The 24,964-nt window shown below is 40.1% G+C and overlaps 1 protein-coding gene and 1 pseudogene across 5 annotated transcripts in view; both read left to right on the top strand.

Annotated features, from left to right (window-relative positions):
* Positions 1-24,964, top strand: part of RAD51B (RAD51 paralog B) — a 401,639-nt gene that overhangs the window by 160,828 nt on the left and 215,847 nt on the right. For all 5 annotated transcript variants that reach the window (XR_015258777.1, XM_086749846.1, XM_086749848.1 and 2 more), the window contains exon 8: positions 16,934-17,030. Coding sequence is in view for 4 of the 5 variants with exons in the window: in XM_086749846.1 (XP_086605972.1) it covers positions 16,934-17,030 (97 nt within the window). In the remaining variant the exon portion in view is untranslated. The remainder of the gene's footprint in view (positions 1-16,933; positions 17,031-24,964) is intronic.
* Positions 10,790-15,829, top strand: LOC147600547 (large ribosomal subunit protein eL15 pseudogene; annotated as a pseudogene).

Consider the following 24,964-nt stretch of genomic DNA (forward strand, 5'->3'; position numbering starts at 1 on the left):
AACATTACTTTGACCTCCTGAAACCTCATTCCTCCTCTGTGGCCAGATACTGGTTTTTGTTCAATAACCTTTTTTTAGCACATCTGGTTTGCCTAAATCCTGTTCTGTTGCTACATCCTCTAGTTTGACATAATTTCCTTTGAGCTCTTAATTTTCCTATGTTACATTAATATTTGTTTTTGAAAATGTGCATATTTAAAATATTTACTTACTTGAAAACACCTTGTTTCTGTGATCTCAACCTGTCTGTTTTCCAGTTCAGCTATAATTTCCTTGAAGTACCAATTTTATGACTGCATGCAGTAGCCAGGCTAGTTGCAACTTACACTTAGAAGAACATGCAGTCTTTGCCTCATACAGCATTTTGTCTTTTAATAACCCTTTTGTATTGCAATATGAAGTAGAATGCTGTGGATACTGACAATTTTTTTTCCAGTAATATCTGGTTGAATTCTTTGGCCTCGACTCAGGAAAGCACTTAAACATATTTTAATTAGTGTTTTAAGTATATACTTAAAATTGAGTAGGTGCTTAAGTGCTGCCTTGAATAGGAATACTTTTTCACATTGTTCTTTGGTTTTGTCTGTCTTTCTGATGTTTTGCTTTCCACAAATATGTGTGAATGCTATACCATTAACTACTTCTGGGCCTGACATTTTTTACTATCTCCAATGAACTGAGAAGAAATTTTAGAAAAGTTTGTTATTAGACACTTTATTTACAGTCCTCTGCTGCTTTTAGTGAACATTGTAACCTCCTCTTTCAAAATTGAATGACTGTGTTGATGTTTCTGAAGGGAGGCAGCCTTCGTCTGGTTATTATTTCCAGGGATATGCAAATAATTTACTGACTTACCATTTGTAATTAAACCTAAATGAAAAGAATGCTTCCAGTCCTGATTATGTGTTCTGAAATATTTTGTCTTTGTTTCAATAATGTTTCTGGAAGTAGATGTAATCTAAAGAATGATTTACAGGAAACAAAGTCCATAAGGGCCAAAATGACAGTGGCAGCAAGTACACATGCGAATGTGTGATGTTTGACTCGGAGGAGAAGGAAAGGAAGACAAATACATCCCTTTTAGAATATAGCTCTTTAAGTATCTGTTCCTGTTCCTTGATCAATGGTTATCCTGGCAGTGTTTAACTACTTTTACAGTGCAAGTAGTGAAAATTAGAATAACTTGTGAAAATTAGAATAACTTTCTAATTTTGCCTGTCAGTTTATTCCAGTATCTTCAGTGTCCAGCCTGACACAGGCAAAATGCAGCTGGGTTTGGAGATGTGTAAGTTTCTGCAGAGATGTGATTTATCTGGATTTTCCCCAACATGTCCTCTTTTTCTGATTTGAAATCTCTTAACTCTGAGAAATTTGGACGTACAGGATGTCCTAGCTGCCTAACTTCCAAATAAACAGGCACTGCATATGCCAGACTTTGCAGTGCATGCCCAGTGTCCTAGACATGTCAGATTTGCTGTTCATATACTGTATAGCACATATTCATACTTTTTGCCTGTTAAGGATGATTTGTAGATCCATTGTCTGCCTCTGGTGGAATTGCTTCCTCTCTGTTCAGCCCAATATCCACTGTTTTCACTTGGGCAGCTGAAACTGTTAGGATAGACCTGTGCTACCATAATTTCAAGGTATCTATAAGGTATTTCCATGGTATTAATACCCTGTTTATTACCCATTTGAGTTGTATGAATTGCCCCTCAGTGTTCCATTATTTGCAATAATAATGAACAAAAAAAGGTGAAACAAAGATGTAGACTCTTAACAGTATATATAACCCTGCTTGTTTTTTCGCCAGTCTGCAGTTGCCTTTTTAAAGCTGTTTGACACTGAGCATTGTCACACGGCCTGTAATACAGAATTATTTCAGAGATTACTCTGCTACAAAAGTTCCATGTAAGCTAGATTATCTTTGAGTGATGGATATGCCATATCCTAAAAGTGCAGAAGTAATTCTTTAGTTCGGAGCCATCATCCTTTCTTTCAATTCGTTACGTGAAAACACTGCTCAAAAAGTTCTGTTTGAAGGTTACAATAAGAGTGTGTGATGTTCTGGCTGATCTTTTTGGTAAATGAATGTGTTCCTCTTCAGAAGTGCTTCCTTCCCTGCACAGCCTCATAGTCCCAGATTTTATGCTGTTAGATGACAGCTTGAACAATTTAGGTCAGTCTGGCTCTGAACTCTTTCCTCTGAAAGTTCTCTTTCTTTGTATTTTAAAGTCATCATCTAAAATGCTTTATTTCAGCATATTTTCCACTTTGTAACAGACTGTTGTGTAGTTTCCTGTTTTATTTATAAAAAATAGAAGGTAATGGCAAATCTGGGCTTTGTGCTTTATAAAACTCAGGTATTTTAGATCAGATACTCCCTGCTCTAGAAAATAGTTCTTTAAAACACCCTCACTAAGCTCAAGAGAGACCAAAAGTTGTTCACAGGACACAGTACCAGGTAACATTTAAATAATAACCTGGCATCTGTTTGTTTCTTTCCTTCTGTTTTAAATACGGTGATAACAGTTTACAGCAAGTTGTACAACATACTGAAAGTTGAGCCACAAGTAATTTTTCAGGTTTACCAGTCCCGATTGTGGTGTAAACCAGTGATACTTTCAGTCTCTTACCTGACTCAAGCAAAGTGGAAGCTTTTTATTAAAAAATGCAAAAAGAAAAGGAAAAAAAAAGGCCTGTGGGGTTTTGGGGTGAGAGATTAGGGGGTTTTGTTATGAGACCTCCAACCCTACATATATAGAATGTGTAGTGGTCAATTATTAGTGCTAAACTATCTAGACATTGCCCAGCTGTACCACTGGAAGACTTGGAGAACTCTTGGTGGTTTTAATCACCCTTCATGCAGAGAGTTCAAAGCATTAGAAAAGCAAAATACTGAATCCCACAACACTCTTACGGGGTCAGCATTATGCCTGCTTGGAAACGGAGCACAAAGAATTCATTGTGTCAGTAAGCAGTCGCAGCTACTTAGTGTCAGAACCGGGATTAGAAAACATGCGACTGGACTTCTGCTCTCTCCTGCTCCCTCTTGGGTATGAATTGAGGTGAAGAGTTAATGGTAAAATAAAAAATCTGAACCCTTTGTTTCTCTGCAAGTGTACTTAGGGACAAAAGGATGAAGGTGGAAAGAGAGAAGTCCATGATCACGTTTTTCTTTGGTGTAGCTCCTTTACGGTCAATAAAACCAGACCTGCATTAAGTCTTACTCAGTCTGGAATAAAAACTGAGTAATATTAATAAAGTTTAAAATGAGAGCATACCTTGTCAGGCTAGTTTCTACACTGAAGTGGATATCTAATGTTCTGGAGGAGGAGACAAGTCTAAGAAGCAGCTGGAGTATAAGCAGTCCATACATGATACTCATTTCATACATGGAATTTTAAGGCTTTGTACAGCAGATAAGGGTTATTTTTTTTAAAAAAGTAAAATTTTTGAGAAGCAATTTATTGTAAAACAAACCGTAGTCAGTTACCCTTAATTAGACCCCAGGAGTAGCCAATGGCAAAAGGATTTTGTTGAATTAATACCACTACTGCTGAAAACGCTTTTCTAGTTGACACACGTTTTGATGATTGCAGGAAATAAATCAACATAACTAAAGGGTTATATGCCATAACTGCCATTCCGCCTGCAGAAGCTGTTCATCTCCATGCCATACAGGGCATTTTGCAAATTAGCATCTGTCTGCACATGGAAGAGTTTTTAGTGAGATTTGGATATAATTGAGCAATTATCTTCAACCTATCGTACACTCTGCTCTGCTAGTGCACTTTGCTTTGAAGTCCAAGCATCTTGCTCTGAATTATTTTTATCTTTGTTTCAGGAACCCTACAAATACGTCCTGTTCTTCACTGAGAAAGTCTCTGTCAGGCCACTGTGCCATCTACAGCATGTCGGTCCCAGCGTGTAGCGTCCAGTAGCTCCTACCCTCCTGCCCCATGCCTAGATCTGAAGATACACGTCCAGCCTGAACTGAATCAGCTTATTGCTTTTTTGCTCCTGATTTCCCACAATGTTTGCTCATACACCTCAATCCTATCCAGAAACACTTCTTCAATCTAGGCCTGGTTTCCCATGTGTTTGTCCATGTATCTCACTCCTCACTGGAAGAAGTTGTTCTAGTCATGAGGCTGCAGAAAGCCTACTGGCATGCATCTGTTCTCTTAACTAAAGCATAATTTGCTCCTTTTCAGTTTTTCTCTAAATTAAATTAATGAAATTCATTCCTAACATTACTATCTTTGTAATTTATTACTAAACTCCACAGTGGAGACTTGGTTGTGGTTTCTTGAGAAAGACTTTGGATGAAGCAGTTATGATGGAGTCCAAGGAAAATGTGTGATTCTGTGAATTTTAATAGCAAGTCTAGGAGATGATATTAAAAAAATATGCTAGCTGCACTGAACAATTAATCTAGAGCTGCTGTGAATTTTCAGTTGGTTGTCCAGCTGTTTTTCTCTGCTGCCTGTATGTGTAGTTTGTAGGATGCACAGCAAACCTCAGACTAGATTTGACCCAACTGTGTTCACTTGGGTTAACCTGAATGAGATGCAAAAATTATTTAGCTCTTTAATTCTTAAAGAGCAGATACTTTCTAATTGTGAAATATCTGAAATCTTGTACCATTCCCAAGGTTTTCCTAAAGTTTAATGTCACTGAAGGTGCCACAGCCTGTTTTTATGCACTGGACGTCAACTCTCAACATTTCTGCAGTTCTAGTGACAGTTGTAAATATAATGGTGTACCCAAATAGCTGAATAAATGACTTCCTTTTAAAAAAATATTTACAAATATTTACATAAAAACGGAGGTACCAGCAACAAAAACAGTAAAGCTAGTAGATTCGATGTCATTTCCAGCAGAACCAGTGGAGCTATTCTCAGTGATCACCAACTTCCCAAACAAATTGATACCAAATTTTAAAAAGAAAAGGAACACCTTTGGGTTTGAATGTATTAGCTTTTGCAGGAATTTCACTGTTATCAGTCTCTTAGTTTGATTTGTCTTTGTGTTGGGAAAAGGTTTGCCAAAACAATCCTGCAGGACTGATCTCCCTTCAACATGAAAGAGATAACATACTTCTACAGTGCTACCTTGTGCATATATTTAAGCAATGACCTTGAGGACTGGGTTGTTATCCCAAGAGGTGAGAAATTAGCTTGAGTATAGTTTCATGGGTCTGCAATTTTGTTTGGACAGTCTCAAATACTATTTTTCTGTATTAGGCAAAGCCAAAGGGGGATATGTCATGCTGCGGTCTCAGCACAAAAATGACTGCTTACATTTTTCTGAGTTCATTTTCCATCTTGAGTCCTAATTTTCAAGGATGTTTCTAATGATTCATATTTCCAAGGAAAGTACACTCCAATTTAAGCAAGTTAGGTAGGTAAATAGAAATTTGTAATTTTAAAATGTGACATAAATGCTGATTTTATTGGGGAGATACTGACTAACTATATTTCCTAGTGAAAGGGTTTAGAAAAAAGAGGATACAGAGGCCAAGACAATGCCACTGAAATTCCAGAATATCTTGAGCCACAAGACTTCCCCCCCTCCCCCCCCCCCCCCCCCCCGATATTGAAGAAACTTGGCTGCTTTATATCTCCTCCTCTCTTCTTTCCTCTGGGTAATATCAGATCAGACATATTAGGAAAACAATCATGCACACACATTTTTTTTTCCTGTTTTATTATGGACTACTTATCTGTAACTCATAGACAATTTTTTTATGTGCTTTTGTGGAAGAAGTACTTAGGATAATCTAACTACTGAGTAGCAAGACTTCCTAAAATGCTATAGCAGTTTTCAAAAAGTGTTAAAACTTCGTAACACAGTGCACCATCATGCATTTTGTGTAGACTGCCTTTTTTTTTAAATGAAAAATTACTTCAAATTATCTTATTTTCTAAAAATGTGTTGACCATTATAAGCAGAAGGATGTTAAAGTTTAAAGCTCTCATTGACTAACTTTGCAGGTTTAGGGAACAGATGAAATATATCCAAGTGATTTTCCTTTGCGTAAAAATATTGCATGGTATTAGAGGTATGTTGATACATCATCAATCTCAAAAGCTAGATGGCAAAACTTGCAATTTCAGTCCGATCAGACTAAGAGATGTTGACTATTGAAACAGTCACTGGTACAGCAGAAAAGTGCTACCCAGCATTCAGACTGGTGTGGTTAGCTGGACCTGGTTTATTTTGTATGTTTGTTGCATTTTAAGGGAGGCTGAAGCTGCTGATGCTTTAGAAATATTATAAATATTTCTAGTGGAAATAGATTACTGGGTAAATTGCAGGGTAGTCTGAAAAGGGTACAAATGCAATTCAGTATATGAAACAATTCAGTATATGAAAATGTCTAAAATGTAATGTTAATACATACCTACAGCTTGTAGTACATATAATTCGCAGCTGTTCGTTCTCACTTGTTCTTTCATACATTTCTGAGCCCTGGGTCACAGGGAAGTGAAACTGATGGTGACATGAGAGGCTGTTTGTTTCAGCAGCTGGGTGTTTTGTTTTTTGGATGATTTTGACTATTTTTTTACAGCCATTGCAGCTATGGAGGATGATGACTGAATTTTGTTCATGAGAGCACTGTGAAATCACCAGGGCCATGGTGTTCACTAAACGGGCCTCAGTTGGATGAAATAATGCTGTCAGTGCCTAGTTTGTTCCTGCCTTTTTAATAGCCTTCTCCTCATTTTGTAAAAATTATTGGTATATTGGTTTCATTGTCAGGCTTCTGTGCAATACCAGTTACTACCCCAATACTCCACAGACCTATTAAATTGCCTTGGGCAAATGGGGGGATAGAGGTATGTATCCAAATTCCCCATTTTCCTGTGCTCAAATCTACTGACTGTTACATACACGGAAATAAAGCTACATGATTATCCAAGGGTAAGCATTATAGATAAGTATAAAATCCTGTCTGTGTGTGAAATGTGTTCAGTGAAAGGCAGCAGCTACCATAACACAGCAAGAAAAATAACTGCTCTAACAAGCATCATGTAAGGCACGCTGTGATCTCCAGCATCACTGCAGGCTATTAAAGATTTGCTCTGCTTGGGTGATGCTGATGGAGTGTGTTGAGCATAAACCAATGTAAGCCATGTGATGCTGTCTGGTGGTGGGGTTAGTAGTTACCTGCCTGTAAAGGTTAAGTGAATAGACAAGGAGAAGCAAATACTCCTGTAGTCCTCTCTTCCCTGCCTAAAAAGTAAAAACAGAAAGGCTCCAGTGCTGCAGGGAAGGCAAGGTTTGCAGGGGAACTGAACAGTTGAATGTTGATGGGATTTCTAGCACATTCTGAAACTGCTTTTTTGCTGCTTCCGTGAGGCACTGAGGAGCAGTCTGAACCAAGACTGTCCTCCCTCTAAAAATGTTGGCATAGGGTCACGATGTGGCATAAGGTGGAGCGAGGGAGAGCATTTTAAAAACCGTTCAGCAAAGCTGTAAACTACAGTAGCCCATTGAGCTGTTCCAGTTTTCATCCAGAACCCAGCAAGTCTCCTGTGACCCACTGCCTTGAAGGCTTGAAGGAATTAATTGGAAGGAATCTGAGGAATTAATGGAATTAATGACATGGAGATTGAGTTGTGCCTTATATGTTATACCTCTACAGACCTGCATGTGTGTATTACAGTCTTTCTGATGGGCTTGTCAAAACATCAAAGTCAAATAAAAATGCTGGTACACTAATTATCAGCTTGAAATAGGGCATGAGCCCTAAATAGACCTTTGTTAGGAGTATTTCATTAATTTAGTTCATACTCCTATTTATTTGTTAAGAAAAAACTAAATGTAAACAGGTGTAGAAAAACTAAATAAAATCAACCCCGAGTATAGAAAGAATTATAAACATACAATATGCTGGGTAGATATTAGGTTGTCCTGAGGTGTCCTAGAGTGCTCGGGTGAGTATGAGGCCCTTCCAACTCTGTTCTTGAAGTCCGGGTTTAGGCGTGGTAGTAAAGACTGGTGATACCTTTGGTCAGTTTGCTTAGCGTCTGAGCATCTGTCTCTGTAATAGGGGTAACAATGCATTTATTCCATTAGAAGGTAGAGAGATTTAATGTCACAGACTTTGTATAGGTCTAGGTTAATTGGAAGTGCTGGCTGAAGCGTGGTAGGTGCATGGCAGAAGGTCTGAACTCAGCGAGTGACAGGAAGGAGCCTTCAGTCTGCTTTCTGATCTGCTAACGAAAGCTAAGTGCCAATAAACTAAACTAGGTTTTTCTTTGAGAAAAAAGTAAGTGTAAATCTTTGCTTCCTTGCAATCCTGTGAAAGAGTAGGAGGCGTTCTCAGCTCTCCTCTCGGCCTGGAGCATGCCGGAGCAGAACTGAAGTTTTGTACTACTTTGCTGATTTTCCGGGCAACCCAGCTTCTTTCCCTATCCTTCAAAACCGAATTAAACCAACCAAAAGCGCTGTTCCTGAGAACAGCAGCTAAGAGCTGTGAATTCATAATTTTATTTTCTTTATTGTTTTACAAGACAATTTGGCATTCATCAGAAAACTCCCTTTTAAGCGGTGGTGTTTGCTGCTTTGGGAGTGCAGCAGATCTTGGCCGTAACAGTTGCCTGTGGATTACAGTGCATTGGCGCAGCCGGGATCAGACCAGCCCCTTACCCGTGGTATGTTGCTAGCTGTGCACAGGAGTAAGCTCAATTCAGAAAACCATCATTATGCAGAGGCTGGAGGGGAGGGTGGAGGAGAGGGAAGGTCTGCTGGAAACTAACCCGGAGCTCTGGGCGATGGGCAGGGTATGAAGGCGGTGGCAGTCCCTCTGGGGGGGTTGTCTTACGCAGGTCTCTGCAAACAGGTCCATGCAGGCTGCTGGATGTGAAGGCCTTCCAGGCACACAAACCTTTCTCGCCGCGCAGCACAGCGCGAGGGTGCTGCGGTGCGGATTTTGAAGGTTACGTTTGTGTTGGCTGCATTCCTTGTTCACAGAGGAGGAAAGGCTAAAGACCTCAGGCTATCACTGGGTGGTAGCTATTTCAACTTGAAGACATGTAGCTGCCTGAGAACAGCATGCTTTTGTTTTGGTTTGTTTCTTTTTTTTTCTTCTGGTAGAAGTTTTATTAATTCATTGTGATTATTTTTAAGCAGTTGGCAGAGATGTGAATAAATGCCTTGCTTCTCCAGAAGGCTTATGGAATAGAATTGCATAACTTTGTACTTTTCCTATGCAAAGCTGAATAAATTTGGTGTAAATACAGTGGCCAGACTCTGAAAGGTTCCTTGGTTTCTTCCAACTCCTATTTATACCCGGTGAAATCCAGTGACTATAAAATGACCTCTGCTGCTATGAATTGCCTCACTGAGGGAGGAAAGAGGAGAAGCTTGGTAGAGATACCGTGGCAAAGCAGGAGCTAGAAGTCCTGTCCTACGAGCTCTAATAAAGTTGCAGCTAGCAGCAGTGTGTACTGAGCAACAGGTCTCTAATCATCCTTCTTTTAAAAAGTGCTTGTGAGCCTTCCAGAGAATCATTACTTTCTTATTTCCATGCTGTTAGACTACTTAATTACCGCCCCCCCCCTTTTTTTTTTCTTCCCTCTGGATGTGATGAAAATAGGTACAGCTGAAAATAGGTCCAGATGAAATTCCTCTGAGGCAAGGCCAGCACTTGTTGCTAGATTGCTTATAGGATTAGGAAGTGTTTCTCAATAGGTTTCCAGTGATTTGTGTGCATATGCCTTTGTGTTGTTCAGGAATCATGCCAAATTCTGGTGAGATTGGTTGAGATGTGAATTCTAACAACTCTCAGCACAGAGGCCTCTTCTTTGCCTTTAGTCAGAGTGGTTGCTATGCCTTTGCATCTGAAAACATCCACCTACTTCCCTCTAATGTGAGCTTCGCTGTTACAGCCTACACCTCTGCCATTTATAAACAAGATGGCTGTAACAGGTACTTTTCCTTACAACTGATTTGGTTTAGCAACTGTTGTTAAATGTAGGCACTTGTCTGTTACTTGTCCTTGCAGTGAAGGAGTTTCGAGCTTTCTTTGTTAGCTATGACTATTTTAGTACAATATATAAAATTACTTCAAAATATCTCTGTTAGTTAAGCGTTTAGTATCTCTGTTAGAAGTGGTGTTTGACTTTGAACGTGGGAATTTTAGCTTCTTCTAGGGCTTTTTGCTTCTGAAGGCAAGTACTCCGTAGAGTACTTGACATTATTTTCATTCCTTCCCACAGAAAACTGAGATGCTGGGGCTGGTGGCCGCTCAGCTCACGAGCACAATGCACCTACTGGAACAAGTACTGGGTGGGTGTGGTGATTTGCTTGGATTTGAGATGGTAAACTGTTGAGTTTTCTCTTCTGCATTTGGTTTGTATGAGCCAAAATAGTTTACATTTTCTAAGAGTGAAGATATGTGTATATATTAAATCTCCTATCATAGTAATAGTTGTGATATAAATATGTTTGGTTTGGTCCTGGAGCCCAGAACTGTCTTAATCATGCAGACGCTTTTCACCAGAGAAGCCTGGTGAGGTGAGGTGAGCCTCTGCGGAGCATCACTGCAGTAGCCAGCTTCAAGTGCCCAGCAGCTGTGGGCACTGGAAATTCTCTCTTCAAAAATCTTATTGTGTTTAGGAGCTCTCAGTATTGCAGTTCAGATTTTTACTTTTTTTTCCCGTAACTCCCTTATTTCACTGAAAATGCTCAGTTTTAAGGAATTTTTCTTCCTTGTGAATATTAGGTACAAGACCTGTTGAGGTTGTTGACATCTTTTTGACAGCTTTTGTGGCAAATGGCTGCTGATGCTGAAGAAAATCTCCCTGGAGAAGCAAGAGTTGAAGAAAAACCTAATTCAGTGCATAGCTTAGATGAAGAGCACAAATACCCTGTTACCATGACAGACTGTGGTAATTTAGGGTTCTTCCCTGAACAGACCGATGCCAGTCTCGAGGAGCAGTAACACGTTCCCAAGGAGAAGACCGGTTCTCACAGCTGTTTGAAGCATGTTGCTTCACCTCAATTTTCTCATTGTTCCCTTTTCTGTTTCCAGAATTGCTGCCTGCCCCATCTGGCTTTGTGGTGTTGCTTCGTGCCTTTCCTTTTGCTAGTGCCTCCGACAGTGGTCACCATTGTTTTGACCCTTGTTACTGACCACTTGAATGCCTCATTAAAAGCTCCATCCTCCAGGGAAAGGAGAGGTGCCTTCTCAGGGACTGATGTGAAGAATGGCTGGGGATCAGGAAGCCTTCTTTTCCTTCTCCTCCAGCATGCTGAGTCAGACTCTCAGCCCCGCCGACTGTCACTTGTACTTGGTGCTCTCTAGTGATATTGCTTGAGTATAGTGAAAACCACAAAATACATGGACTAATAAGGGCGGAGTAATTTGGGATTATTGCAAATGTCCTTGTGCTTGCTCTCCCTGCTCAATAGGAAGCCTTTAATAAGAGTTTTCCTAAATAGTGTTGCATGCAAAATAGGGAGTTCTACTCCGTTAACAAACAGCCATTTCATGAGACAGTGGATTTTTTTCACCTCTTGGTACATTGCAGAAGACTTTATACCTTTGCTGGTTACTGATTGATAGTTCTGCTCTGAGCTCCCTTTAATTTTGCAATAAACTAACAAGGAGGCTGAGACCACAAGTTTACAGAAAATGACTTATTTACTCAACTTGGATTTACAAGGATGACAAAGTCAGATTTAGTAGTTTCAGTGTGGTCCTAGGAAGGGCAAGAGGAGTACTTGAAAAAACTGTACTGCATATATAACCAAAGAAAAAATAGTCTGCTTATTCTTCTGTGTAAAGCAGTCGTGTTTCAGTTCTTAGGCCAACTGTCTCCCAGGACCCGCAGGGGCTTTCCGCATGTTCAGAAACTGTGCTGTTCCCAATAACCTAGGTGCTGGGAGTTTAGGCACCTTTAATAGGTATTTTTAGTTTTCTGATGTGCTTCCAGGAAACTGGTATCTGCTGAAGTCACATCAGTGGAAGGAAGTTCTGTTTTCACAACCGCATGTAAAGATTTCAAGCGAATATAAACAGTGGTGTTGACTTCTGGATTAATTTTAGAAGTAGCAATGACCTGTCTAGAACATAAATGCTGATTTCCTTGAGAATTTCTTGTTCCTGTCTTTTTTCCAGGTATCAGCACCTATAAAAATTGAGGAAGTGATCAGAAAAGTAGGCATTTTTTTTAAGGTGTCTAAAATTAGGAAGTTGAAAATGTATTCCTACTATCTCCTTGTGTTTATCTCCAGGCTTTCTAACTGTAAGGAAAAGGATTTTTCTTGCTGTCATAACAATTCTAATGGTTAGAAGGGGTTATTTTACAGTCTACAGTTGCTGTGTTGAAGTAAAAATCTTCATAAGATTGAGAAATTGTGTGGTCAGTCAACCGTGTGGTATTTTAAGTAGTAGACTTTTTCCAAGAAATGATTTTGAAATTTGAATCTGAGTGAATTTCTGCAGTGTTTGTAATTCAGTTCGGAACTGGAAGGCTGAGGACTGTAAATTTTCACTCGTTAAATAGCTAGCTTAACCAGTTGCAAGTGAATAAGCTGAAAGGTTAAAGGCAGTGGTTCACTGAACTCCACAGGAGACTGCGTGGGGAAAGTTTCCAGTGTTACTAAGCTGTCTAGCTGACCTTTTCATCCTTTTTTCCTCTTCTTTTAGCGGTGGAGAGTGTTTTCCATGTGCAGTCACTGGCTGATGAAGCCCTATGCTCTTTGTGCATCAGAAAGTAGTAACACAACCTCCTTACCTGTTGTACACATCAGGACACACTTGTGTGTAGAGAGGTGTAATGTTTTTGTAACTCCTAGTGCCTTAGTGGTAACGGAAGAAAAATATTTTGTTTCCTTAGTTGATGCTTGAAATACGAGCTTGTCTTAAAATACTGGGTATTTTATAAAATACTTTGTATTTTAATATGATAACATGAAATATCACATAGCAACATTCTCACTGTTTAGTCTTCTGCTGGAAGATAATAAACTCATGACCGGCACTGAACCTCTGAAGTGGAAGCTGTGCTTGTCTGATAATGTTGTTCAGTATCTGTCAAAAGGAACCGCAACAGAGACAACTTTTCCTTACCTATTTAGACTGAGAGCTCGGCAGGTCTCCTCTACTAAACAGGGTAAATCTGATCTGTACTGTAATGGCAGATCTCCAGTGAAAAGCTGAGGAGGAGCTATTGCTAATTCAGTGCCAGGCACTCTCTAGTAAGTCTGCTTGGACTTGTGACCCCAGGCTGTTCCTGGGCACTGTTTAGCAGTGAGAGGTGGTTTCGTTCAAGTATGGCACCTGGCAGACCAAAGGGAGATACCTACTTAGTCTACCTGTGTATTCTCTCCCTGTCACGCTCAGGCTTAACAGTTCCCTCAGACACCTATTTGCAGTTCTCTGAGTATGCTGAACCATTTCAAAGGATAGCAGAAAGGAGTGTGTAAGCATGTCTTTCCAATTGGTGAAGGAGACTTTGGGGAAAAGTTAATACCTTCTTGAGCTGTGACACTGGAATTGTGTGGTATCAACGTTAAGGGCTTCAAGTTGAACGTCTGTAGGAGTGGGGACTGCTGAAAACATAGGGCTTTGTTTGAATGCCACTATTAACTGCCAGAGTATTTGTGACCAAAGTTTTACTCTGGGCAAAAGAAAAGAAATCTTAGCACTTTCCAATAAGGGCATGTGATTGAAGTTTTGAAAATAGATGTATATATTCAGAGTTCTCTAAATCTGAGTGCCTTCATGTTTTTCTTTGGAACGGGAGCTGAGTAAAGGCCAGCTTTTTCCCTTTTGTGAGCAACCTGCAGCTTGTTTGAGAGTTTGGAGCACTCTGCACACCTGCAGAGTGAGGTTCAAGCTGTATTATGGTTGATGCACAAGGATGAATATTGGTTGTTTGACACTGGGACTATCTATACTTGATGGAAGAATTTTGCAGTAAAGTGAGGCTGCAGAAGTGCGACAGGGAACTTGATGCCACGTTTAGTGTTTAGCTAACAGCCTCTTGGCTTGTGCTTTTGGGAGAAGTGAATCTCTGTGTTGGCTCTGCAGGCTTGCAGAAATGAAGAATAATTTTTAGTTAATTCCAAAGTAAGCATTTTGTACATGCATATGGCTTCGTCTCAGAGGAAGTGTGCTTATTCAAGATAGTATTTAAACATATATTTAAGCAAATGTTTGACTATCAGTGAAGTCATGGAACTAAGGATACACTTAATTCCCATCCTCAATGCAAGCCAGAGAGGAACATTTACTTGGGTAGGACTCTGTGTTTTTTAAAGTTGCTTTTTAAACAATATAACAGGGTGTCTAGGATATTGTTAGTATTGAATAGTTATTGAAGGATGCATCAGAAATGGAAATCTGAGTTCAGAGATGTAGCTTAAGTTAAATGTAAAGCGTGAAGAAGATTTACATTCCTACAGCTAGCAGTGCTGTGGAGTGCCTGGTTAAAGAGGAGACCAAAAAATCTGAAAGATAAAAAAGTGCAGTTGTGTTATTCTCATAGTTCATTTTTCTTTTGATTTTTGAAAACTTTAAAGTTAAGTTTCCTCTGAAATAGAGCAATGTGAAATATGATGTGATTTGATTTTTTTTTTTTTAAAGATCCTTAGGCATGGTAGCTTTTCTTTAAAATGTGGTGCATAAATAAAAAAATACATGATGGCACAGTACAAAGATTATCTTGGCAGAGGTCTGGGATGACTGCATTGCTTACAGACCTTTTGATACTTTTGAATAATGTGATCATTGCAGAAGTGTGCCAATGAAAACTTCATACCCCACCAGTACGTGTGCATGTATAAGTTTGTTAGCGTGTTCTCTTTCAGCACATTTCCTAGTACCGGATTGAGGAAAAGTTCCAGTGTTGTGCCATATTGTTGGTGCATCTTCTACCTGGCTGCCAGAAGAGCTTTAATGGACAAGTGAGGCTGTGGGTTTTGTGACACAGTGAAAACAAAGTGAAAACAGTGTTAAGAAGGAAAGGTCTCGCATCCTGTTCCTCATCCCTCGTGGCTCTTGGCTGCCCACTCCTTTCATTTGCCTTGAACCGGTTTTGATGTTCATCCTATCACAAGGATGAAGTCACTCACTAAAATGGAAGACGAGGACCTTGGCAAGAAGAAAGGGAAAAAGTGACTTTTTTTTCTTATTTGTTATTACATTGAATCTCACCTTGTACTCTGATGAACAGGACAGTCAGCAGTGGCAGCAAGGGGTTGTGTGTGCCAGGCCCTTTCCTGTCTGCTTTTGGGTGCTTATTGGGGCACGCAGGAGCTCTGGGGAAAGCAGCAGAGGGATGTGATGCGTTTCTTCTGTGTTTGCTGTTGGCAGTATTGCAAGTTGTACCTTAAGAACCTTAGCCTAGGTGTAAGACCAAACAAGGCTGTTATCTCCCATGTCTCTGTTCACTGCAGTGGTCATAAATGCCCAGTCCCAAATGTGTAACCTGTGGTTAAGCTGGGCAGGGTGGTGGTAGCCAGCTGAAGTTTGTCCAGAGCTTACAGTCAGTAGCAGAAGAGAATGAGGGACATCACTGTGGGGCTCTGAAGATCTTGAATTCCTGTTGAGTAGACAGAGGTTTGATTTACAGACTTTTCAATTTAGTCCTGTTGATACAGTCCATAAAGCTTTTAGGCACCACTGTGCCTGTTTACAAGCACAGAGATGGGTGGGCTGACGTGAGCAGGGAGGAAGAGTTGTAGTCTTGGTAAAGGTCACAGACTCCATCACATTGCTGGTGGCTCATGTCATGCTGCCTGGAGAAGATGCAGTGCCCTGCAGCACCACCGCTGCGGTTACGACTCTGATACAGCTTCTGTGTGAAATAGAAAATAAAGAGTGTGTTGTATCATACCACTGAAAGTGTTAGAAAGCAGGAGGAAGCCATGATCAGAGGGAGGGAGGAGCAGTGGAGGGAAGAGCAGAGAAATTCCTCTTCCTTTTAGCAATGGCAAGCTGTTAATTTATTCCAATAACATCACGAAACCGCATCCACAGAGTACAGTGCAGGATTCCTTTCTCCCTTCCTCCTCTGTCAAATCAGCTGAAGACAGGCCATTAATTTCAAAGAGAGTTTGTTTGTAGTGGAGCCTGTTCTCTGTGCAAGTAGAAGAATCATTTTGGTTCTTTTTTTTAAAAAAAAAAAAGTAATTTCTGAAGATTTTGTCAGTCTGTGAAGTGGAGACCAGCTGTGATTGAGAAAGTTGCAGCTGCTTAGAGATCCAAATCATTAGGAGATATCTGTGTTTATACCTATGCTCTTCTCTCTGTGGTCTTCACAGTGTTTGCTTTAATGCTTTATGTTATTAGAAAAAAAGTGTACATTTAGAGGTGCAAGAAACTGTTCCTCTGTTGTAAGCAAGAGCAGCTCATGCTGTCAGAGGAGAGCAGTGTGTGGGTACTACAGTGTGTTGTTTATCAGAATCTTGTGATCCTGAAAAACACTGAAAAATCCTGTTGTGTAGAGATGGCCCTGTGAAATTTAGTACTCTTCAGTGCTTCAGATCAGTGGGAAAGTATCCTTACCTTTACCCATGGTGCTGTGTTTCAGGCAAAGGAAGGAAATGTGTAAGTTGCGTGGAAATTACTGGGAAAATAAATGATGCTTTTTGTAAGGAACATCAAATTGTTCACTGAAGAATGAAGCTTTTTAGAACAGCAGTTTAATTTTATGTGGCTAAATGTATCAACTGTTGTTTAGTGTTTAATCTTTTTAACAATATCCCTTTTCCTGCACTTCTAGCAATTATCTGTTTCAGTTTCTGCAGGTAGTTCAAAATTTTCCGAGTGTGGAATTTGCTGAAGGTCAGAGTAGAGGGTTACCTGGATGCTGTGCCTGGAAGATTCCAGTCCTCGCCTGGGCTGCTCTCTGCCTTCCAGTAGCTATAAAAATTCATTTCCCTTCCCCCTCTCCCTGTCTGTTTGCAGGTTATCTTGACGAATCAGATTACCACATCGTTGAGCAATGGCCCTGCGATCCAGGCAGACCTGGTGTCTCCGGCTGATGATTTGTCCCTGTCTGAAGGTAAGAGATCCCTTCAGTCAGACCTGAAACTCTACACTGGCACAAATCCACACTGGAACTTGCAGTCTTCTGTTGATATACAGAGGTCTGTGAGAGTCAAGTTATCAAGCCTAACATAAAACAGTCAGATAACACAATTATTTTTTCAGTTTCTTTGATAATTCGTTTATTAAAAAAAAAAGAAAGTAAGTGTATTAATTTAAAGGATCTGACACTTTCAAAGGGCTGGGAATGAATTTTCAAGCCATATTCAGTTCTGTAACATGTTCCTTAGCATTATACTTTCATTTACATGCATTTAGAGCATTATTTTTCTCCTTATGAAGCTGCTGCTAGAGTTAACAAAGAGACTAGGCTACAAATTTGATCGTACCTAATGATTATCAGTGATTCCAAAGAGAAACAGTCCGTAAAAAATGAAGGAGATACTCAGTCCCATCCCTTGCATTATGCTTGTGTTTTCAAGTACACTGCCTCAAAACTGCAGCTCTCAATGTTGTGTGACTGTAATACGAGGTTTTGTGTGATGCCATATGCTACTGTACATCTTCATGTTTCTTTTTTTCTGCACAGTGTTAGAGACAAGCACACATTTTGAGGTAATAGTGAGGACTTACTGTGCTACGAAGAAAAGATAATTCTCAATCAGGGATTGCAAAGTAATGCAGTCATTTCAGCTTCCCTCACTTGCAAAGAATAGTCAGAGTACCCTCAGTCAGGGATAGATGCAGAGAAGTTTACTATTTAGAGTTCAGTTTATGCATAGACCCAAATATACAATCTAAAGCAACGCTCATCTTTCCTGCAAAGGCATGTAGGCTTCCTACTTTGTATAATATGGGTATTTCCCCTCTTTCTCTCCATGTTGCACTTTCTGGTGGTTCTGGTCAGCTTATCTTTGTTCTGGTTGATCACAAGCAGCCCTCTCAAGCTTGTCTGACTTAACACAAGAACAGCTTGGTGGCAAAACCAACTAAGCAGTGGTTAAAATTGACATTATTTCAGCAACTCATTTCAATGAACAAGAGAAAGCAGTTGAAGCTAGATTAAAGAGAACGTCAGAGTGTAGCAAATAACTTCAGTATAATGCCGTAACACTGATTGATGTGTTTACTTCATAATTTTGTCAATAAGAGCTTGGGCAAAGCACAACCTATTAAATCATTTTGGAATTGTGCTTGTGGCTTTTGTTGGCTCCATCCATTGCCAAAGTATCTCTGAAGTTCATTCCTTGAATATCGCTTCCTACCTCTGTCAGAAAGAGTTGAAATTTGGTAAGAAGATTTGGAAAAGGAATAAATATTTTTTCATCTTTATTATTTCCTTCTTGGCCTGAAATTGTTGCACATTGTCTTATTAAATGTTCTTGATTGCAGTACTTGTGCTTTTCTTTGTCCTTTGGAATTGCTCTGTATGAGCTTCCTCTGAAAAGGAAGGCATAGCTGAATCTGAAGGGGAAGTAATAACAAAATATATTCTCAGTAAAACATATTTTGTTCTTGTGACTGAAATAGTCAATGAGTCTTTGGAAAAAGCATGGAATAGTTGTAATCTTTCTAAATTTTCCTGCAAATGTGAAAGAGTCTCAGTGCTGTGTATGAGCCATAGTTCAATAATATTCTGAAATAAGGACTATGTCAGAGATGGTATGATGATTTTTGTAGCAGTTACAGCTTATTATTCGTGTTGTGTCTAAACTCTCTACCACGATTATTTTTCACCTTTCGACTCCTGAGTGAGTTAAAATGTGTTGGTGCTCTGTGTGTGTGTTGTTTTCTTTTGTTTCTCTCATTCCTTGTTTTTAATTAAGGATCTGAAGTGGGAAAATGTACCAGCATGCACTTGTTGAAAATGGAAACCTTTGTTTAGCCTCAGAACAAGAACAGCACAGACAGTGTCAGTGCAGGCTCCTTCGGTAATTCAGGTTTTATCAAGGGATGCAGGAGTCATAAACTTCTTTCCTTCCCTCCCTTCCTTCCCTCTTCTCTCAACTAACATTAGCACAGCGTTTACATGCTGTGTTGTATAGTGGGAGAGCACAGTGCATCTCTACACTATGTGGTTTTCTTCTTCTGTCTTTCTTATCCATAATATCGCTGCTTCTGGATTTCCAGTTTGCTTCAGTTTTAACTCGTGCTGTCTGTCAGAAAAAAGTGGAATTTCAGGCCCATTCAACATTGATTTCCATGTTTATCTTGTTATCAAAAGATACAGATGTGGTCAGTGTTTTTCTTTTTTAACAAGGAGGTGTTGGCCTGTCCTGAGAAAGTCTACCTAATTTATTTCATTTTAGCTATTTAACAGCCTGAAAGTACCAATACTTCAATCTTCTGACAATCTTGGGTACTTTTAGAATCCTTAATGAATTTGTTTTCTAGAATTAGTATGATACTCATAATTCTTACTGCTATTTCACAACAGTAGAATTTGCAGTAGATGAGTAGCCCAAGTGCACAAAGTGGATGTGTTACAGAGGCAGGAATAGAGGCCAGACACATGATCGTTTTGTTACTTCATTCTTCTTTTTCATTCATCACCATCTAAAGCAGAATTTGAACCAGTGACCTAGATGTGAAGGGACCCGTAACACATTATTAGTCCTGTAAGCAGCTCAGATCCCTTGGTTTGTATGTGTCTAATATGTTGTTTTAATCCTATCTGAAATCAGAGTCCCGTCACTGTAAATGGTTTGCTAAAAGAGTAATCTTTCTCAGAGGCAGAAATGAAAATTTCAAACGGAATGTGTTATTAGAAAGAAATGGAATGTTACAGTGCCTTTTGGTTTTACTTCTGATTGTGCTTTAGAGGGAAATTGCTTGGGTTATGCGTTAGATCAGGCAAGAAACCGAGGAAGCTGTTCATCTGATGTATGACAGCAAGTTAGTCTGATGAACAAGCTGAAAAGATATTGTCAAGCTGTTTTGGGATAAAAGCTTGTCTTCTGTAAAGTTGTAATCTAGTGCATGAAAACTTTTGTCCTAAAAATGTTAGATTTTTGTGAGAATGTTAAAGGCCTTATAAAAGCAGAGCTGTCTCTGAAATCCTGCCACTTACATAGAAATGTAAGAACTGTTGAACTGTGTTTGTTGGTGGTACCTGTAGGAAATGGTTATGTCCAGCTAAATTCCCAGACCTATGCAAGCTTCTGCTTCAAGACAGAAAACAAAATACTTAGTTTGCTACAAATTAAAGTGCTGAATAAAATGTAAAAGAAGTTTCTGTACCTGTAGGCTGAGTCCTTGCATTCATTTGGCCTTTACATACTTGCCAGGTTACCATCTGAAGGTGTTCAGTAAGACTCATAATGTTTTTCTGCAGCTCTAAAATTCTTGGGTACGTAAGACTGTCGCTTCTTCCCTAGGAAGCACACTCAGTTTTTATCTGTAGCCACACCATTCTTACATAGTCTTCTCACAAACCTATCATAGTAGGGGATAGACTGGAGAATTTTGTAAATACTGCTATTTCACGTTCATCCTTGCTTTATGAAATAGCCTCTGTTTAGCTCTTCCGCTCAAAGCCTTAGCGTTATTTTAGATTGCAGACATGGGTACATGAGCCCAGCTAGGGCTCAAAATGTGGGCTGAAGAATTAATGCTTTATTATTTCAACATGTAAAGAGTAGCCCTTAACCTAATTAATTTTTTTTAATAATTAAAAAAAATTAAGCTGCATTAGGCTAAGTGAACAGTAGAAATGGTGTGCAAATGTCCACAACAAAATGTATTTTATGACTGTTAGTTGATGTTTTTAAACAAGTTATCTATGGCTGTGGCTATACTGCATTTGTTATTTTTGCAAAGTTCCCATGACTGGGTTTTACCTAATATAGAAGGTCATTAGAAATGAATTCTAAGCTGATGTGTTTGAGCGCTAGCTGAACGGTGAAATCTGTGTGTTTCATTAGTGTGCTGAAAAGAGATAGGACAGCATGACCTACTTGAGATCCCTTCCAGTCCACCAGTGCCTATTAATATATCTGCCAGCTGCAAGCTCTGACTTCCCCTCACAGACATCAAAGCCGAACCTCATCTTTCTTGGAAGAAGCTCGGGGCGTGTGGGTATGAACAAGAACGGCATCCACCTCCCAGCATACACAAAGCGTCAGGCCAAAAAAAAGGAATGCTGTCTCAAGCTTCTTCAGTCTCAGCTAGCACTTTCAAATATTTGTTTGGAAAAGTCAGAAATATTTTGTGTTTAGAATTGTCTGTAAACTCGCGCTAGCTCTGGGGAGGCCAGCATTCAATCTTCTGCCATTTGCGTTCATCAGGCGGTTTGTCATAGCGTTGTATGTTTTTAGTGCACGATGTGAGCAATGAGTTTAGTTTGACCTTTTCATCTTTGTTGCTGTGATCTTGAATTCTTTTAAGCTGTTGAGCAGAAGTATGCTTTTGTGTTGTGGAGACTGGAGAAAACTAAGCTACCATAGTATCTCCCACGCACAGGATTTTCCTGCTTTAGTTTAGGGGCAGAGGATTTGAAGCTGGAATCTTTGGCGTCTCTTCTTTACTTTGCCCTTGGTCTCCTGTCAGATTGTGGTTAAATCATTGTATTCTTTAAAGCCTCAGTTTACCTTTTTTTTTTTTTAAATATGAGGATATATTTTTGTTTTGCAACTTTTTTTTCGCTTAATATTTCAAGATATTCCTATGGGGAAAATAATGAGTTGACCTGCTGTTTACCCCAGAGTTAGTCCAGTTCCGTAGTTTATTACTTCTCTCCTTCAAGTCCCTTTTTTCAGTTCTAGTGCTGATTGGAGAGAAAACACTGAAGGAATTACCTACAGAACTCAGGGGCCCCCAAAGATCAGAGGCTGTTGCTTGGTTTTGATTTATTTATTTATTTATGCTTATGCTTAAGGTAGGACCTGCAAGTGACTTAATAAAAATAAAAAAGAATATTCTGTGAGAACATGAACATACCTGTTCTGCAGGAACTGTGAACTTAAGAATGAAGCAGCTGTTAAACAAGTTTCTAAAACACTTCCCTCTTCCAATTCTAAAGCTAAATAATGCATGTCCTAGCGACGTGCTCCAGCATGATAGGAATTTAAATAGATTAGAAAGTATCATAACACTTCAGTATGTTTTAGGCCTTTAGTATTTTAGCTGAATGCTTTGTAAACCTATTGCAGGCTGGTTTACACAATTTTGCTTGAAAGAGGAGATGGCTTGTCTTGGATCATTGCAACAGTGATGTTGGTTGGATCGAGACCAGCCCTGAGGAGAAGGAGTTGGGAGTGCTGGTGGATGAGAAGCTCAACATGAGCCGGCAATGTGCCCTTGCAGCCCAGAGGGCCAACCGCATCCTGGGCTGCATCAAGAGGAGCGTGGCCAGCAGGCTGAGGGAGCTGATTCTGCTCCTCTACTCTGCTCTGGTGACACCCCACCTGGAGTACTGTGTCCAGCTCTGGAGCCCCCTGCATAAGGAGAACATGGACCAGTTGGAGAAGGTCCAGAGGAGGGCCACAAAGATGATCAGAGGGCTGGAGCACCTTTCCTATGAGGACAGGCTGAGAGAGTTGGGGCTGTTCAGCCTGGAGAAGAGGAGGCTCCAGGGAGACCTTATAGCAGTCTTCCAGTACCTAAAGGGGACCTACAGGAAAGACAGGGAGAGACTGTTCAGTAGGGCCTGTTGTGATAGAACAAGGGGTAATGGTTTTAAAATAGAGGGAGATAGATTTAGATTAGATATTAGGAATTGTTTTTTTTTACGCTGAGGGTGGTAGAACACTGGAACAGGTTGCCCAGAGAGGTGGTGGATGCCCCATCCCTGGAAACATTCAAGGCCAGGCTGGATGAGGCTCTGAGCAACCTGATTTAGTCGGGGATGTCCCTGCTCCTTGCAGGGGGGCTGGACTAGATGACCTTTAAAGGTCCCTTCCAACCCTAACCATTCTATGATTCTATAATAGTTTTTTAAATAGGAGAATTCATAAATTCATATCCTATCTTTTTAATATGAAACCATTGCGACTTTCTGAGACCTGAATATTTGTCAATAGAATAATAGAATCATCCCCGACTAGTTACTAAAACCTTTTCTTTTGTTACCATTATGGAATAATCTGTACAGAGGTTGCTAGTTCTCTTTACGAAACTGAAGGACCATGTGGCATGGTTTAAGAAAGATCTTTTTTCTGTGAGCCCTTATGTAGACCCTGTGAAGGTTAGTGGATTTTACATGTGCAAAAACACACTGAGTACAAATAACACTAGTGGTATTGCCAGAATATTTGGAAGGTGAGTTCCATGCATAGTCCATGTCTATGCATACTGAAGAGTAAATTACTCAACTGACACTGGAGTGCAGGTCTGAACCCTGAAGACTAAAACACATCCCTACAAAGGTAACAGAGTTCGCTTCTTCTTTTATGGCTCATCAAGATAGTGAAGTGCTACAATAGATCTTTTGCCCGCTACAGTCATGATGACACAGGGGAGCGTGGTGAGATTTGCCTCTCTTTTTACTTTGATACGAATTGCTACGTCTTACCTGGTGGTTTGGTTGCTACTCAGATCCAAGGCCAACTCCTCTTCTACGATGGGACAGGAGAGCTCGGTGAGTCCATCAGCCACAGGATCGTGCCTCCAGGTCTGAGCCCTGTGTATCTCTGACTTTAGTGTAGGAGTTGGTAGAGTTACTCGACACACTGGTACCCGTTCACGTGAGCTGTAATGGAGTTACAGCTGGGGTTGTTTGTTTCTAATTCTTTATTTTGCTAGACTGCATGCCTCAGTTGTCTTTAAAGAAACCCCCCCAGCACAGACACTGTAATCCCTTTCACCAGCCAACAATGTTGAGGGAAGCCTTTTGTTCCTTCAGCCTGTTCTGTCTTTGAGTTACTTCTCCAGCTTCAGACCCTTCACAAAAAAGATAGATTGTGGCCCACATACACTGAAATGTGAGAAAAGAGCTCATCTTCCTTAACCTGCCAGAAGTCAGGGTAGTATGTAGCACATCCACTTCAGGATAGATAAGCAGTGGGCACCAAAAAAAAAGGAGGGACCTTGATAAAACTCATTAATACATGTTGGAGGGGAAAGTGAGCCTCCTCAAAATGGGATTTCGTTCTTGTACTTGCACTGTGTTAGTTTTTCTGGTAACTCTGTGCTCCTAGCAGTATTGGAGTCTGCACCCCAGTGCTTCAGGGGAAGGAAAAAACCCTCTGGCTGTTGAGAACACCTGAAGGAAGTGCACCATCATTACAGCGCCTGGCACAAATGATATTAACCATTAGGGGAAATGATACTGTGATTGCTTCTGCATGATGCAGGGTTGTGGTGGTGTATGGAGCAGTTAGATTTCGTTATAACAGTGGTCATGTCAGCCTGTACTAATTTTGATGCTGTATTTCAACAAGTGGGAAGTAGTGACATAATAACATCCAGCCAAATTTTAACGGCTTTCTAATCAAAAGATAAATCTCTCAGTGTTACAGAGACTGAACATGTCTATGGAAGTTTCAGGCTGAATGACATACACATAATCACTTGATCTAGACTATGAACTGTCAGCAGGAGCATTCGAAGGCCTCTATATATCAGTTTAAGAGAATCTCCATTCCTCATTTCCTAATTGCCACAATGACAGAATACAAAGTTTTACTGCTTTGTTGTGGTTTCTTTCTGAAGATGTGATATGACTAACAATCATTAATCAACAATTTGCAATCCAGAAACCCTTCAGGTACATTTGCTAGGAATCACTCATCTATATAATCAGAGGCATGATAACAGAAGTGCTTACAGTCACAGCTGAGTGGTTAGAAGTTACCACCTCTCAGTGGTAACCTCTTACCGTAGCTGAGAGAACGCGCAACCGAGTACATGTTGCACCTTCCAATGCAAAGTAAAATGGGTTTGCACGCGTGCTGCTACCCACGCTAGATTATTCCTGCTTTCCTTGAACTGCAGCAAGCTGAAAGCATGCAC

Source organism: Chlamydotis macqueenii, chromosome 5 (genome assembly GCF_036417535.1).
Source record: "Chlamydotis macqueenii isolate bChlMac1 chromosome 5, bChlMac1.mat, whole genome shotgun sequence".
NCBI lineage: Eukaryota > Metazoa > Chordata > Aves > Otidiformes > Otididae > Chlamydotis > Chlamydotis macqueenii.